The sequence below is a fragment of the Artemia franciscana genome, chromosome 6 (genome assembly GCF_032884065.1).
Source record: "Artemia franciscana chromosome 6, ASM3288406v1, whole genome shotgun sequence".
Taxonomy (NCBI): domain Eukaryota; kingdom Metazoa; phylum Arthropoda; class Branchiopoda; order Anostraca; family Artemiidae; genus Artemia; species Artemia franciscana.
In genome coordinates this window covers 32,544,244-32,560,093 of record NC_088868.1, presented here as the reverse complement: position 1 = coordinate 32,560,093, position 15,850 = coordinate 32,544,244, and the positions used below count along the sequence as shown (strand labels likewise).

The 15,850-nt window shown below is 36.1% G+C and overlaps 2 protein-coding genes across 9 annotated transcripts in view; one reads left to right on the top strand and one right to left on the bottom strand.

The window, feature by feature from the left end:
• Positions 1-15,850, top strand: part of LOC136028546 (uncharacterized oxidoreductase YjmC-like) — a 584,142-nt gene that overhangs the window by 430,895 nt on the left and 137,397 nt on the right. The gene's annotated exons all lie outside the window — the stretch shown is intronic.
• Positions 1-15,850, bottom strand: part of LOC136028329 (uncharacterized) — a 91,614-nt gene that overhangs the window by 65,291 nt on the left and 10,473 nt on the right. For 5 of the 8 annotated variants that reach the window (XM_065706105.1, XM_065706111.1, XM_065706112.1 and 2 more), the window contains exon 2: positions 4,780-4,913. The exons of 1 other annotated variant lie outside the window; for it this stretch is intronic. In XM_065706105.1, coding sequence (XP_065562177.1) covers positions 4,780-4,786 — 7 coding nt within the window. In that variant the 5' untranslated portion in view covers positions 4,787-4,913. Of the gene's footprint in view, positions 1-633; positions 753-4,779; positions 4,939-15,850 lie in introns of all 8 variants that reach the window. 2 more of the 8 variants (XM_065706109.1, XM_065706106.1) reach the window with 2 other exon arrangements.

The following is a 15,850-nucleotide window of genomic DNA, read 5'->3' as shown; positions in this document are numbered from 1 at the left end:
CCCTCCTGGCAGCCCCTTATCTTCCCTAAGACATTTTCCAGATACTTTAGGGTTAAAAATCACGTATTAAATCCATTGGTTCATGTTGTCGCAAGCAAACCGTTCAAGATACACCATCGCAACTCATGCCTCTGTGCCACAATATGGCCAGCCTTTCTGGCACCTCCTAGCATCCCTTATCACTCCTAAGACAATTTTCAGATATTTTCATGTGAAAATTACGCATTAAATCCAAAGGTTCATGTTCTAGCATTCTACTACAAAACATGATGCCCCCATGACGATTCACGCCACTGTGGTAAACTAAAAGTGGCACACTACACCTCCTGGCGCACATTATCACACAAGTGACATTTTCTCGAGTATTTTCCTGCAAAAATATTCGTTTGCAAAAGAATAGATCGTTTAAACTTAATGAAAAAACCCATTAGCATTTCTTCTCATGGCTTCTGGTATTTAAGGCCAGCGTGGCACAATGTACCACAACAGATGACATCCTTCTGGTACACATTATCACACGGTTTATATAGTTTTTTTCAACATTTTTCCCTCAAAATAAATTGATAAACTAAAAAAATTATAAACTAAAAACTAAAAAGCCATTGTTTTTTTATTTGAACAGCAGAAACTTGCCAATCCAATGCTAGGCTGTGAGGTTCCGTGACAATTTCCAGGTCATGACACTCGTTGGCTGACACAGGACACTCTCTAGTAGGCATTATGACACATACGACATTTTTTCCAGCATTTTCCTGCAAAAATATTCGTTAATTACTTTTAAGTTAGATTCACTAAGGCTATGTTAACGTGACCAGACACGTTAAAGTGGCCTAAATGAACCTAACTTAAAAGTCGTTAACTTAATGCAGCCCAACTTATCCAGTTGTGCTGGCATCTCCAACTATAGCAGAATAGATGGTAACAGTTGTGATATAATTCAAACTCATGTATCTCTGGCCTTGAAAAAATTCCCAGGGCGGCTGAATGTTGGATGCATGTATCCTGAGTTAGGTTAGATGGCCCAATATTTACATGTGATGACGGCGTATTATTGCATGATTTGTTTTGGTTCCGAGGGAGCCTTATTATCTAATTGTAACAGGTTTTGGAGGTCAGCCATATGTGACTTGATCTATCATACGATTCAAATGCTTCAGTGGTGGAAATGAGTTCAGTGCGTCAACGTTGATTATTTTATCAACAGTTATTATAATGTATTATGTGATTGACTTTGAATATATCGGATTGAAACATTATTTCTGTGGTGTCATTTTTTAAGCGGAATTCCTATTGTTAGATGAGCAATGTCGTGAAGTTTATAGCTATAAATGAAATGTCAAATAGGATATGTTTAAGTACATGAAAATACGATGGTTTGCAACATTAAATTTATAAACCGAACTGGCTTTTATGATAAAATTGTAAGACCATGCAATGAAAATGGTCATGAAATAAAAAAAGTACCAGAGAAAATTCGAGAAATATGCTGCTTTTTGGTGTGCAAGCTGTTTATGTTAAGGATAATATATTAATAGCGGAATATGATAAACACATTCCATTATTCAACTTGAAAGGCTTCAGTTGTGAGAAATGCCTGAATTCAGTTCATGACCCTGAAGATGAAGTTCAATATTTCGCTCAATGGGTGATTGAGAAGATACCTGATAAAGAAAAATGCATCAGATATTCGAATACCTAAACTTTTACTCCTTCTACCGAAAAAGACTGAAAAAGCGGCAAAGGCTTAAGTGAATCTAACACTGATTATTGGAAAAAATTACCCAAGAGTCCTTTTAAGGATTTAAAATGATTTACACTCAGACCAACATTTTCTGCATAGAAAATGCGAATCATTGGGTTGTCATGAGGCAGCCACATATTGCCATCGTTGTATGAATTAGCGTCTGAGGCCTTCACATTGAGGGACGCGGAGGGTGCCGTGTTATATCCAAAATGTGACACGGGTTGGGAATTGTCGGAATTAGTTAGTAACAAAAAAAATCTATTGGGGTATTCAAGCGTTAGAAAACGATTAAATGATCATGGCGGGTGCCGCCAGGTGTTATCATGCAAGCAATTTTCATAACATTGGAAATAAGGAGAAGGTTCGTTCAAGAATTGTTTTAATTTCTAATTGGTGTGAATTGCCTAGGACTATCACATTCTTACAATACCAAGTCCCGCTGTTCAAATAAAAAGAGTGTTCAATATTAGATTTATAAGCTTATTTTTGTAGAAAAGGGTTGAAAATGTCAAAGGGTTGATAGCGGATGCCAAGTGGATGCCACGGGGGGCAGCCTCGTGATGCCGTGGTGGTGTGAAGTGTTACGGGGCATCACGAAAGGGTTTGCTTACGAAAACAAGAACGGACACGGACCCTAAGTATAATTTTTATCAAGAAATGTCTGGAAGGAATATCTTAGGAATGATAATACGTATCATAGTTGTCACTGTACAGCTGAGTAATGCAACGGTGGCGTGAATTGCTTTGAGTAACATGTTCTACAACTTAAAGATAAGGTAGAACTGTTAAATGAATTTCTCGGAGGTGGGGGAACTAAAATGTTGCACTTAGTTAAAAGAAATAAGGGAATTTCATTAGGAACTCTAGGAAATACCTCTTAATATTGCTTAAGTTTATCTCTAATAGCAACCCTCTCCCTCTGGAATAGCTTGCTAGGGTGGGTTAGCCACATATTTTGACGGTGGCTAGAATATACATAGTCTTCTTTCAAAGAAACGCGATATTTCATTAAAAGCATTCAGAAATAGCTCTTAATAGGGCTTAAGCTTATCTCTAATGTCATCCCCTCCCCCCTCTGGAATTGATTGCTAGGACCTTTTTTAATTCATTGTTCTTTTTGCATATATTCTATCCAATGTGAGTTTTTTTCACGTTTTGTTTTTTTTTGTTATTGAATTGCAACTGCTTTTTCTGTGTGTTAAAAATACGTTTGTATTTTTTTTTTTGCTATTATAAGTTGTATATACAAAAATTTGTATCCTTTAGATTTGATTGTTTTAGCATAAAACTTCGATTGGTAATCGTTTAAGCAATTTTAAGCATATTGTAGTCCCTTTCACTTTTATTTCACCCCTGATAGCATATTCCAATTCCAATAGGGCAATAGACTATCACCAAAAAAACCATTAGCAACCCTCAAAATTTTCAGATAACATACTCTAAGACCATTACTTAACAAGTATGTGTATTTCAAATATAATAAAACTCTAGTAATTGATTTTCACCCCTGCATCTCAATTATTGCAAACATTTGGGAAGGTGCAATATATTTAATCATTCTAGCATGCGTGAACAGGGGTTTCTCCTTCGTGCAATAGGTTATTTCGTAGAATATATTCCCTAAACATAATATTAGAAAGGTTTTCATAGTGCAGCTGCCAAGGGCACCATTCCATTGGATGGAAATGCCCCTTACGATTCATAATGGGGACAAAAATCTTTTGAATATAAAGGTTTCCTGAGAAAAAAAACCTTGGGAGAAAATGGATATCCCAAAGAAAACGAAATCGCTGAAACTATTATGTAACACCGATGTGTATACCGTCATTACGGAACACCTAGGTGTGTGCCCCCAACAGTTAGCAGCGATTTCCCCACAGGCCCCAATTCTAGCATTTCAAGTGTGAATTCGTCGTCCTTAACACAAGTAAACATTCCCCTATTACACCAAAACTAAAGAAATCATGAAAAGAACGCCTTGAAAAACGCCTTGAAGAAAAATCGTCTTAAAAACGTCTTGAAATGTCTTGAAAAACGTGTTGAAAAAGTGTCTTAAAAACGTCTTGAAATCTCTTCAAACGTCTAGGGAAACGTCTTGAAATGTCTTGAAACGTCTTGAAAAATGTGTCAGAAGGCTAAATGTCTTCAACGTTTTGAATTGCCTTGAAAAGTATTGAAGAAATTTGTCTTAAAATACAACCCCGCTTGCCTAGTGGACTCTAACCCGTCCTAATATGTAACATCCTAAAGCCTGTTACGGAACATTTGAAGAAATCCATGTGCAAAGTCACGCAAGATTGCGTCACCCTCAACCCTAATTACATAAATGTACTATACACGCACCCTATTGCGTCAGATGTGCGTAATAACGTCTTAAGGGGCTAGTAGCTCTAATAATTTATCCCCTATGGGCACGCTCAAAACCACGGAGGGGATACTCCTGATAAGCTAGTTAAAACTTACGCTTTGATCAGCGAAAATAAGTTTTTGATTAAATTTTATACATTGGATGTCATGAACTTCAAATCGAATAATTGTATCTAAAATTTATTTATGGAAGAGTCGCCCACCAAATGTAGATCCTTAAAACCTATCTGACGCAGGTCAAATTTTACAGTATGTTAATAAGGTCCTTTGGCGCGTCCAAGACGAAAATCAACATGATGTTGCGCCAAGTTAAGTCATGTTAGACTTGAACGACTTGCATAAGGTATTTGGAGTGCAATAACCACGGTTTATCCCGAAGGTTTCCACGTGGATGTTTTATTTTCCAATGGGAGTCTTCCAGGGGGTATTTTTCGTGAGAAAATTTTACTTGGGTATTTCTTGAGGGGGGAGAATATGCCGGACCCTGAGTGAAAGGGTATATTACTTGATAACTTGTTTCTGTAACGGAAATAATTGCAATTGATTAAACACGCTTTATTAAGAATGCATCATACCTCTAAGCATAAAAGATACATATTTTCATCAACTACTGACATATGTCAATATTAACGCTACATATTGGGCGGGAAATTAACTCAACTGCTTACCTTTCATCGTTAAAGCTGCTGTTGTATCCAGTGGAAAAACGAATTTCGATGTAAACACTGAAACAGATGCCTAAACGTGGTAAGATTGATTGTAGATATTGTTGAAGTTGAATGAATTAACGAATTTGATTTTTCTGGAAGACACTCACGATTAACATACTTCATGAGAGAAAAAAAAATAATAGCATTAAGTACAATAGTAGGCAATACATTAAAAATACGTGTTCTTTTTGAACACGTATATATATATATATATATATATATATATATATATATATATATATATATATATATATATATATATATATATATATATATACATATATATATATATATATATATATATATATATATATATATATATATATATATATATATATATATATATATATATATATATATATATATATATATATATATATATATATATATATCTATCTTTTTAAACGAGGAATAATTGTATGAGTGTTTATGTATGTATTTTTTCTCGAAAACGGCATATTTCCTGGGGGAAAATAGGCACCCTAAGATATTTCTGGCCTAAAAACAACTGTCTAGATAGGTCAGAAGTTTTAATTTTGGAAAAAAGGAATATTGATGTCAGTGACCTCATTTTATATGCCTCAGTATTGCAATGACGTTGTCACACTTAGATGGAAAAATTGAAGATTTTCACGTATTGAGAAATTTATATTAAATTGCTTAAAGGGCAAAAAACTGGTGATTGTAAAAATATTTGCAATGTTTTGACAATGGATTACAAGAATTCAACAAGAGCTAAGAGCTTATATGGCTCTTGTGACGAGGTTGGAAGAGCCAAGAGCTCATATGGCATGAGCTCTAGCAAAACTTTGAGAATCAATAGATTGATTTAAAAGGAAAATCAGAGGCTTAATGCCGCTCGGGATTTAAAATAAGAGCTTTGAGACATGAGTTTCTTCTAAATATGAAATTTCATTAAGATTCCCGCTTCGACCATCTGGGGGGGGGGGGGAGGCAGATGGTCGAAGCTTATATGAAAGGCCCAAACTAGCAAAACAGGGACAGACAGACAGACAGACCGACAGAATTTGCGATCGCTATATGTCACATGGTAAAATACCAAGTGCGTTAAAAACCTTAAAAGAGCAAACAAAAAGTTTGAAGCTTAGCAAACATCATTGTTAGAAATTGGGCTTGCAGTGATAATCAAATATTTTTGAAAGAGTATGAAAAGGCATTAAATTGCGTAAAGTGCAAAAAATCGGTAATTGCAAAAATTACTCGCATATATTTTAGCAAGGAATTACAATAATTCAAAAACCTTAAAAAAGAAAACGAGAAGTTTGAAGCTTAGTAAAAATGGTTGTTAGAAACTGGATTTGCTTTAATAATCATATATCTTTGAAAAGATACAGTATGAAAATACATTAAATTGTGTAAAGAGCAGTAAACTGGCAGTTGCAAAAATATTTGTATATATTTTGACAAGGGATTACAACAACTCAAAAACCTTAAAAACAAGAGCTAAGAGCTCATATGGCACTTGTGACGAGATCCGAAGAGCCAAGAGCCAAGAACTCATATGGTATGAGCTCTAGCAAAATTCTAAGAATCAATAGATTGCTTTAAAAGGAAATCAGAGGCTTAATGCCGGTCAGGATTTAAAATAAGAGCTCTGAGTCGCGAGGTCCTTCTAAACATAAAAATTCCTTAAGATCCTATCACCCACTCGCAAGTTAAAAGTACCTCAATTTTTCTAATTTTTCCTCTCTCTTCAGCCCCCTAGATGTTCGAATCGGAGAAAACGACTTTAGCAAGTCAATTTGTACAGCTCCCTGACACGCCTCCCAATTTCCATCGTCCTAGCACGTCCAGAAGCACCAAACTCGCCAAAATACTGAACCCCACGATCTAAATCCCCCAAAGAAAGCGGATCCAGTCCCGTTATGCATCATTCACGTATCTACGACATTTATAAGCATTTTCCAAGATTTCTGGTTTCCCCCTACAGCTGCCCCCAATGTCAACAGATCTTGTCGGGATTTGAAGTAAGAACTCTGAGACATGATTTCCTTCTAAATATCAAATTTCATTAAGATCCGGTCACCCGTCCTTAAGTTAAAAATACCTCAATTTTTCGAACTTTTCCAAATTAACAACCGCCAGCTCCCCCCCAAAAAACGGATCCGTACTAATTATGTCAATCTCGTATCTCGTTTTCCAATATTTCCGGTTTCCAAGATTTCTGTTTCCCTCCTCCAACCCTCTATGTCCCCAGATCAGATTCGAATTGAAAATGGAGCATCTGGGCCATAAGATTCTTTTATATATCAAGTTTCATTGAGATCCTCGATTTTACGTTTTCCAAGAATTCCGGCTTCCCCCTCCAACTCCTTCAATGTCACCGGATCTGGTCGTGATTTAAAATGAGAGTTTTAAAGTTCAAGATCCTTCTAGATATCAAATTTCATTAAGATCTGATCACCCATTCGTAAGTTACAAATACCTCATTTTTTCTAATTTTCTGTATTACTCCCCCCCCACACAACTCCACCAAAGAGAGCGGATCCGGTCCGGTTATGTCAGTCAACTATCTTAGACTTGTGCTTATTCTTTCCACCAAGTTTCATCCTGATCTCTCCGCTTTAAGCGTTTTCCAAGATTTTCGGCCCCCCCCCCTAATGACACTGGACCCGGTCAGGATACAAAAATTAGAGATCTGAGTTTCGAGGTCCTTCTAAATATGAAATTTCATTAAGATACGATTACTCTTTCGCAAGTTAAAAATACCTCATTTTTTCTAATTTTTTAGAATTAACCTCCCCCCAACTCCCTCAAAGAGAGCAGATCCGTTCCGGTTATGTCAATCCCGTATCTAGGACTTGTGCTTATTTTTCCCACCAAGTTTCATCCCGATCCCTCCACTCTAAGCATTTTCCAAGAGTTTACGTTCCCCCCCCCCCAACATCGTCTTCACCAGATAAGGATGAAATTTACTATAAGAGCTCTGAGACATGATATCCTTCCAAACATCAAATTTTATTAAGATCCGGTCACTCCTTCGTAAGTTGAAAATACCTCATTTTTCTAATTTTTCAGAATTAACCCTCCCCCACTCGCCCAAAGAGAGAAGATCTGTCCTGGTTATGTCAATCAAGTATCTAGGACTTGTGCTTATTTTCCCACCAAATTTCATCCCGATCCCTCCACTCTAAGTGTTTTCCAAGATTATAGGTCCCCCCTCAATTCCCCCCGATGTCACCGGATCCAGTCGGAATTTGAAATAAGAGCTCTGAGACACGATATCCCTCCATACTACAAATTTCATTAAGATCCAACCACCCCTACGTAAGTTAAAAATACCTCATTTTTCTAATTTGTTCAGAATTAACCCCACCCCCCAACTCCCCCAAAGAAAGCGGATCCAGTCCAGTTACGCATCATTCACGTATCTACGACATTTATAAGCATTTTTTAAGATTTCTGGTTTCCCCCTACAGCTCCCCCCAATGTCAACAGATCTTGTCGGGGATTTGAAGTAAGAACTCTGAGACATGATTTCCTTCTAAATATCAAATTTCATTAAGATCCGGTCACCCGTCCTTAAGTTAAAAATACCTCAATTTTTCGAACTTTTCCAAATTAACAACCGCCAGCTCCCCCCAAAAAAACGGATCCGTACTAATTATGTCAATCTCGTATCTCGTTTTCCAATATTTCCGGTTTCCAAGATTTCTGTTTCCCTCCTCCAACCCTCTATGTCCCCAGATCAGATTCGAATTGAAAATGGAGCGTCTGGGCCATAAGATTCTTTTGTATATCAAGTTTCATTGAGATCCTCGATTTTACGTTTTCCAAGAATTCCGGCTTCCCCCTCCAACTCCTTCAATGTCACCGGATCTGGTCGGGATTTAAAATGAGAGTTTTAAAGTTGAAGATCCTTCTAGATATCAAATTTCATTAAGATCTGATCACCCGTTCGTAAGTTACAACTACCTCATTTTTTCTAATTTTCTGAATTACCCCCCCCCCACACAACTCCACCAAAGAGAGCGGATCCGGTCCGGTTATGTCAGTCAACTATCTTAGACTTGTGCTTATTCTTTCCACCAAGTTTCATTCTGATCTCTCCGCTTTAAGCGTTTTCCAAGATTTTCGCCCCCCCCCCTAATGACACTGGACCCGGTCAGGATACAAAAATTATAGATCTGAGTTTCGAGGTCCTTCTAAATATGAAATTTCATTAAGATACGATTACTCTTTCGCAAGTTAAAAATACCTCATATTTTCTAATTTTTTAGAATTAACCTCCCCCAACTCCCTCAAAGAGAGCAGATCCGTTCCGGTTATGTCAATCCCGTATCTAGAACTTGTGCTTATTTTTCCCACCAAGTTTCGTCCCGATCCCTCCACTCTAAGCATTTTCCAAGAGTTTACGTTCCCCCCCCCAACATCGCCTTCACCAGATAAGGATGAAATTTACTATAAGAGCTCTGAGACATGATATCCTTCCAAACATCAAATTTTATTAAGATCCGGTCACTCCTTCGTAAGTTAAAAATACCTCATTTTTCTAATTTTTCAGAATTAACCCTCCCCCACTCACCCAAAGAGAGAAGATCTGTTCTGGTTATGTCAATCACGTATCTAGGACTTGTGCTTATTTTTCCCACCAAATTTCATCCCGATCCCTCCACTCTAAGTGTTTTCCAAGATTTTAGGTCCCCCCTCAATTCCCCTCGATGTCACCGGATCCAGTCGGAATTTGAAATAAGAGCTCTGAGACACGATATCCCTCCATACTACAAATTTCATTAAGATCCAACCACCCCTACGTAAGTTAAAAATACCTCATTTTTCTAATTTGTTCAGAATTAACCCCACCCCCCAACTCCCCCAAAGAGAGCGGATCCGTTCCGTTTATGTCAATCACGTATCTAGGACTTGTGTTTATTTTACCCACCAAGTTTCATCCTGATCCCTCCACTCTAAGCGTTTTCCAAGATTTTAGGTCCCCCCTCAATTCCCCCCAATGTCACCGGTCCAGTCAGGATTTGAAATAAAGGCTCTGAGACATGATGTCCTTCCAAACTTCAAATTTCATTAAGATCCCATCACCCATTCGTAAGTTAAAAGTACTTCATTTTTTCTATTTTTTTTTCCGAGTTAACCGGCTCTCCGCCGACAAATAATTAAAACGAAATTTGCATATTAATTAATTGCAATTAATCGGAAGATTTTGAGAAAAAAGAAGGGAGGGAGGAGGCATTCGTATGTTTTTTTTGTGTATATGAGGGGGTTCAACCCTCGTCGAAACCTCGTTGTTTACACTACAGCTTAGATTTTTTTCCAATTCCTTAAGAATGACCTCTGAATCACAAAGGCCGTAGAATATGTAGTTGAAATTACTAAAAATACTTTAGCGTAAAGAGTAAGATATAACGAGGAGGTAAACCCCTCATATGCGTAATAATTTCTGTTCGTTTTGTTTTAATGCTGCTCCTTACTTTCAGTAGAAAAAAAACTTTTCATATTTATTTTTTCATTGTTTTTTCAAATAATGCTAGAAATACTTACGCCCCCTTTATTGAAATTCTCTTCCCCCATGAGAAGTTTCTTCATGGAAATATCCTCCCACGTAACCTCCCCCCTCAACTCTCCTCCCTAAACCAAAAAATCCCTGTGAAAACGTCTGTACGCTTCCCAATAACCATTACTATATGTAAACACTAGTCGAAGTTTGTAACTAGCAGCCCTTCCCACGGGGACTGCGAGGGAATAAGTCATACCCAAAGACATAGTTAATAGGTTTTTCGACTATGGTGAATAAAATGGCTATCTCAGAATTTGGATCCGGTGACTTTGGGGAAAAAATGAGCGTGGGAGGGGGCCTAGGTGCCCTCCAATTTTCTTGGTCACTTAAAAAGGGCACTAGAACTTTTAATTTCCGTTTGAATGAGCCCTCTTGCGACATTCTAGGACCACTGAGTCGATACGATCACCCCTGGGAAAAAAAGCAAACAAAAAAAAACAAACAAATAAACACGCATCCGTGATCTGTCTTCTGGCAAAAAATGCAAAATTCCACATTTTTGTAGATAGGAGCTTGAAACTTCTACAATAAGGTTCTCCTGATGCGCTGAATCTGATGGTGTGATTTTTGTTAAGATTGTATTACTTTCAGGGAGTGTTTCCTCCTATTTTCTAAAATGAGGCAAATTTTCTCAGGCTCGTAACTTTTGATGAGTATGACTGATCTTTGATGAGTATAAACTTATATATTTAAAATCAGCATTAAAATGCGATTCTTTTGATGTAACTGTTGGTATCAAAATTCCATTTTTTAGAGTTTCGGTTACTATTGAGCCGGGTCGCTCCTTACTACAGTTCGTTACCACGAACTGTTTGATATCTTTGAAAAGATATTGAAAAGCGAATTGTCACGGTTAGAAGACAAGTAACAATGAGAATCTAAATATAGAAGCCTGCCGCGTGCTAAGTGCCGGTGCCCGGAAGCTGGCAATTGCAAAAATATTTGTGTATATTTTAACAAGGGATTAAAGCAATTCAAAAACCTTAAAAAAAGAAAATCAAAAGTTTTAAGCTTAGTAGATATCGTTGTTAGAATTTGGACTTGCTTTAATAATAGAATATCTTTGAAGTTTTGCACTAGAGGGTTCCTGGGGATAATGCATCAGCCCTTTAATTTCTATGTATGTTTTCAAATGATTATACTGTCTGTATATTTAAAATACACTGTATATGGTAGTCGGTTTCTATCTTTTACTAGAGAAACTGCGATTGAATTACATAGTAATGACGTCTAATCTATCGAGCAATCGATTAAAATAAATCCCGTTGGTTTTTGCTGAATCTTTAAGTATGATTAATAGTTTACAGTTTTCTCGTTTTCAGATTATGTATCTGAAATATCATTCATGTTTATTCAAATATGCAAGAAATATATCTTTTATATCATCAAGAATTAATATATTTGATTAGAAATTGGAGTGATAGCGAAAATTTTGGAAATATCTTTTTTAAAGGTACTAAATTATTTAATTTACTTGTATTTAAGGAGTGTACTAATTTTATTCGTGTATATTTAAATATGCTATACAATATTAATTATAGCTCCCAAAAGTTTATAATATTTAATCAGATATGTCCGTGGAGTGATAGTGAAAGTTTTCGGAGCGTCTTCTTTTTCCCAAAACATGTTATACAGTCTTCCGAATCACAGAATTAGTTAAGAAAAGAAGCGTTGAATACCAAATAAGTTTTTGCTCGTTACTTGGCAATCTTTTTAGTATAATAATGCAGTAAAATCAGTGGAAATGCCAATAATAGCGCAGAAATAAGTGTCTAATTCTCAGTTTATGAAAAAAAAACCACAGTTACGAGTTTGAGAAAAAACAACTAAGAAACTCCAACCGTTAGATATCGTTGGTGTTTTATCGATACCAATACCAGAGTCTATTCTTATCAGTAACCCATACTCTTTGATATAAACAAGTTTGTAAAACTTTAAAAATAGAAAAATAATTGGTCTCATTACTGTCTGCAAATCTTGCGTATTGTAACGTAACGCCATTTGAGCTGAACATAACATAGCTGAAGGACACATTAGGAAAAGGACAAATACTGGCGAAAAAAACAAACAACAAAGCTATTTTTTACAGTTTTTGGTTGAAAATGAGAAATTTAAACTTTAGTATTTAAAATCTTTAGATCTGTTTTTAATCTTACTAAGAATGCTTTTTAAGAATTTACGATTGGCAATAATTTTTACTTTGCAAATTATGCAAATTTGTATTCTTTATGTTTAGCAAGCGGTTTTTCAGGCCGGGTTCGGAAGATTTACTTCTCAAATTTTAAACTACAAATTTGCTATTAGTAGAAATACAACAAATTCACATAGAAACTCCATCAGAAGCCTGCACTGCTCTTAGGGTCCACCCCTTGGTGTCTTCGGTACTAAAAATATAAACAATCTATAACATAGCATTTTAAAAGAGAAAAGAGGGGATTTGTCCAATAAATTTAGAATTAAATCTAGAATTAAAATAATAAAAATGAAAATATTAAGAAAATGAATTCCAAATAAAATTAAATATTTTGTTAGGAAATAAACCTTCTGTTGGTATGCAATGCTGCTATTGTTTTTGCCTTGTATTTACTTTAATTTCTTGTTGAATTTGTATGATCTTTTTGCAATGATTAACTATGGACCGTTTTTTTTTTTTACAATAGTATAATAGATTGAATCGACGTTTAGGTTTCCAATATCTATATTTATTAAAATATTAGCAGAAATCTGCTTTTTTATTTCTATGCCTTCTCTAGCCCATTGAATGGAGATGGCTATTGTCTCCTGAAACTGTACAATGTGGCCAGGGTCACGGAAAAATCACTGTTCCTTATCTCAAAAAAGCTTTCAGAGGCTTTCTAAATTTGAATTGCAGTCTCAAATTGCTGTCTAAATCGAATTAAGATGCTCAATAGTATTCCACAAACTGTTGGTTTGGCCATATAAAATTTGTCACAAGAACAGGACATAAATTATAAACATTATTATTATTATTATTGATGTAAATTCAGCTTCCTAAATTTTCACAATTGAGAAACCTACTAAAAGGCTTAATTGATCCAAAGTAAGTTTGAATATTACATTTACATAAAATGGCTGAGGTTTCTCACCTAGTGCATAAGGTAAAAAGTTATAAATATTTGAAATTTTTATTCGAAAGACTGTGGTTCTTCCTTTTTCATTTTGTGTGTTCTTCGTTAATGTCCTTACGTTATCTATTTTTTTTTCACTTACAGGTTTAATCAGACAACCGTTACAAAGTAAGTTGTCTCTTACATACAATAATACAGAATCAATATATTCTGGATAAAAGTTTTTAAAAGGAACCCTGTCAACCAATAAAATAATCACTCCGCTTTTAACCACCATTGTGTGACACGAGTAAAAGTTTACATATCTGCCGTTACGTGTAGGTTTTCTACATATTGAGAAAAACAGACAATTTTTTATTCTTATTAACAAAATATCTAGATAAGGTAGCCTAGACAAAACTGTTGTCAGTTTTAAAATATCGAACGTCCTGTGACGCCTTTTACCTACCAATTGTCATATCTGTATTGAACCTCAGCATATAACGTTGGTATTTCACTCCAAATAATTTATACAAGTTTTCATATCTAACAAGATTTGAATAATATTGCAACATTGTATCGCTTTTTCATAGGCTGCACAATAGCGCTGCCTATGTAAATAGCGGTCTGGGCAAAATTTATTATTCATTTATTTAGTTTGTATTTATGTGTTTTTTTTCACTAAGACGCTAATCATAGAAGAGGTTGTCATAGAAACTTCGAAAGAAGCTCATTTGACTGGAAATTAAAAGTTCTAGTTCCCTTTCTTAGAGTCAAAAGGGCTTGAAGGGTAACAAGCCCCTCCCCTTTCCTTTCCCATTATGTCTCCAAACACATCAAATCAATATTTTAAAATAGCTATTTTGTTTAGCATTGTTGATACCTCTAGTAATCATGTCGTTGATGATGTCAACCCCCTCCCAAAAAACCCTCAGGGCAAGGGCTATAAGTTATGCTAGTTGCCTGTTCTTAAATCATAAGTGTCTCATAGAAGGCACGGTCTATAAACTTCAGAGGGGTTCAACCGATTGGATATTGGAAGCTCTAACGCCCCTTTTAAGAGTCAAAAGTGATCGGAGTGTAACTAACCCCCCACGGCCTATTTTTTTCAAATTCATGTGATCGAAATTTTGAAATAGGCATTTTCTTTAAAATATTCGAAAGATCATACGAGAATGTTTCTAGGGTATACAGAAATCCAGGAGCCTGGAGCGAGGGTAGTAAGTTATACCCCGATGGCCTATAAGGGTTTTATGGAAGGGATGGTCACATAAATTGTGGGGAGATTCATTTGAGTGAGAACTGAAAGTTTTAGTTCCTTTTTTAAGAATCATGAGTGATCAGGTGGCAACTAGCTGCCCCACCCCCAGCCCACTCTTCCAAAAATACATGGAATCAAAATTTGAGGCAGTCATTTGGTTTAAAATTGTCCAAAGACCACATAACACTGCGAACAGGGTTTAGACAACCCTCCAGAGCCCAAGGGCAAAGGATGTAAGTTATATTCTGGGGGCATATAAGTTTTGACGAAATCGGAAAATCTAGTGCCCTTCTAAGAGTCAAAATTGATCAGAGGGCAACCAATAGCCCCCCTTCACAATCATCATTTCCCCAAACACATCCAATCAACACAGACAGATATTTTGTTAAGCATAGTTGAACATTCAAGCAATTACGTCTTTAATATTGTTAACCGCCTATGCCCTCAGGCTAATATCTGTAAGTTAGGCAATTTGTCCATTAGTATATGTTATTGAAAACGAGGGGTATATTTGACTTTACGCGCCTATGGTGTAGTGGTATCATGCAAGATTCCCATTCTTGCGACTCAGGTTACGGGCCATGGAGCCTTTTGGAGACCACTGGAATAGTGCTCTTGTAAATATTTGTTGTATTAATAAAAGCAACTGAACTTTCCAAAAACACGAAAAACATTCGGGTGACCCTTTGAGAGAATGTTACTTGTGAGGCTAACAGTATTAAGATGAAAATTTGAGGAAGTATATAGTTATACATGTTATAAAAAGGACAAATCAGCATTGTTATAGCAATGGTTAATTGCGTTAAGTTAAAACTCACAGGGATTGTTGTGGGAGGTTTTGAACCAACCATGGGACAATAGTTGCATCCTAGTGCTACCACTTCTACTCCTAATACTACAACTTGCGGTTGCTACTACTTTTCATGTTCCTACTGCTACTGTTGCTAACAAAGCTAAGACTACTACTATTAATCCTGCTGCTACTACTACTAATACAGGGTGGCCCAAAAAGATCCGTACCCATATTTTATTCGATAAAAATCCATTTTTTAACAAATATCCTTTCTGTTGCAAGACATGAAAACTGGACCTTTGGATGATCGTTTGCAGCTATAGTTGCCCCAAAAATGTCTTAGACCAATCAGCAGAAGATATTCTCCCTGGAGA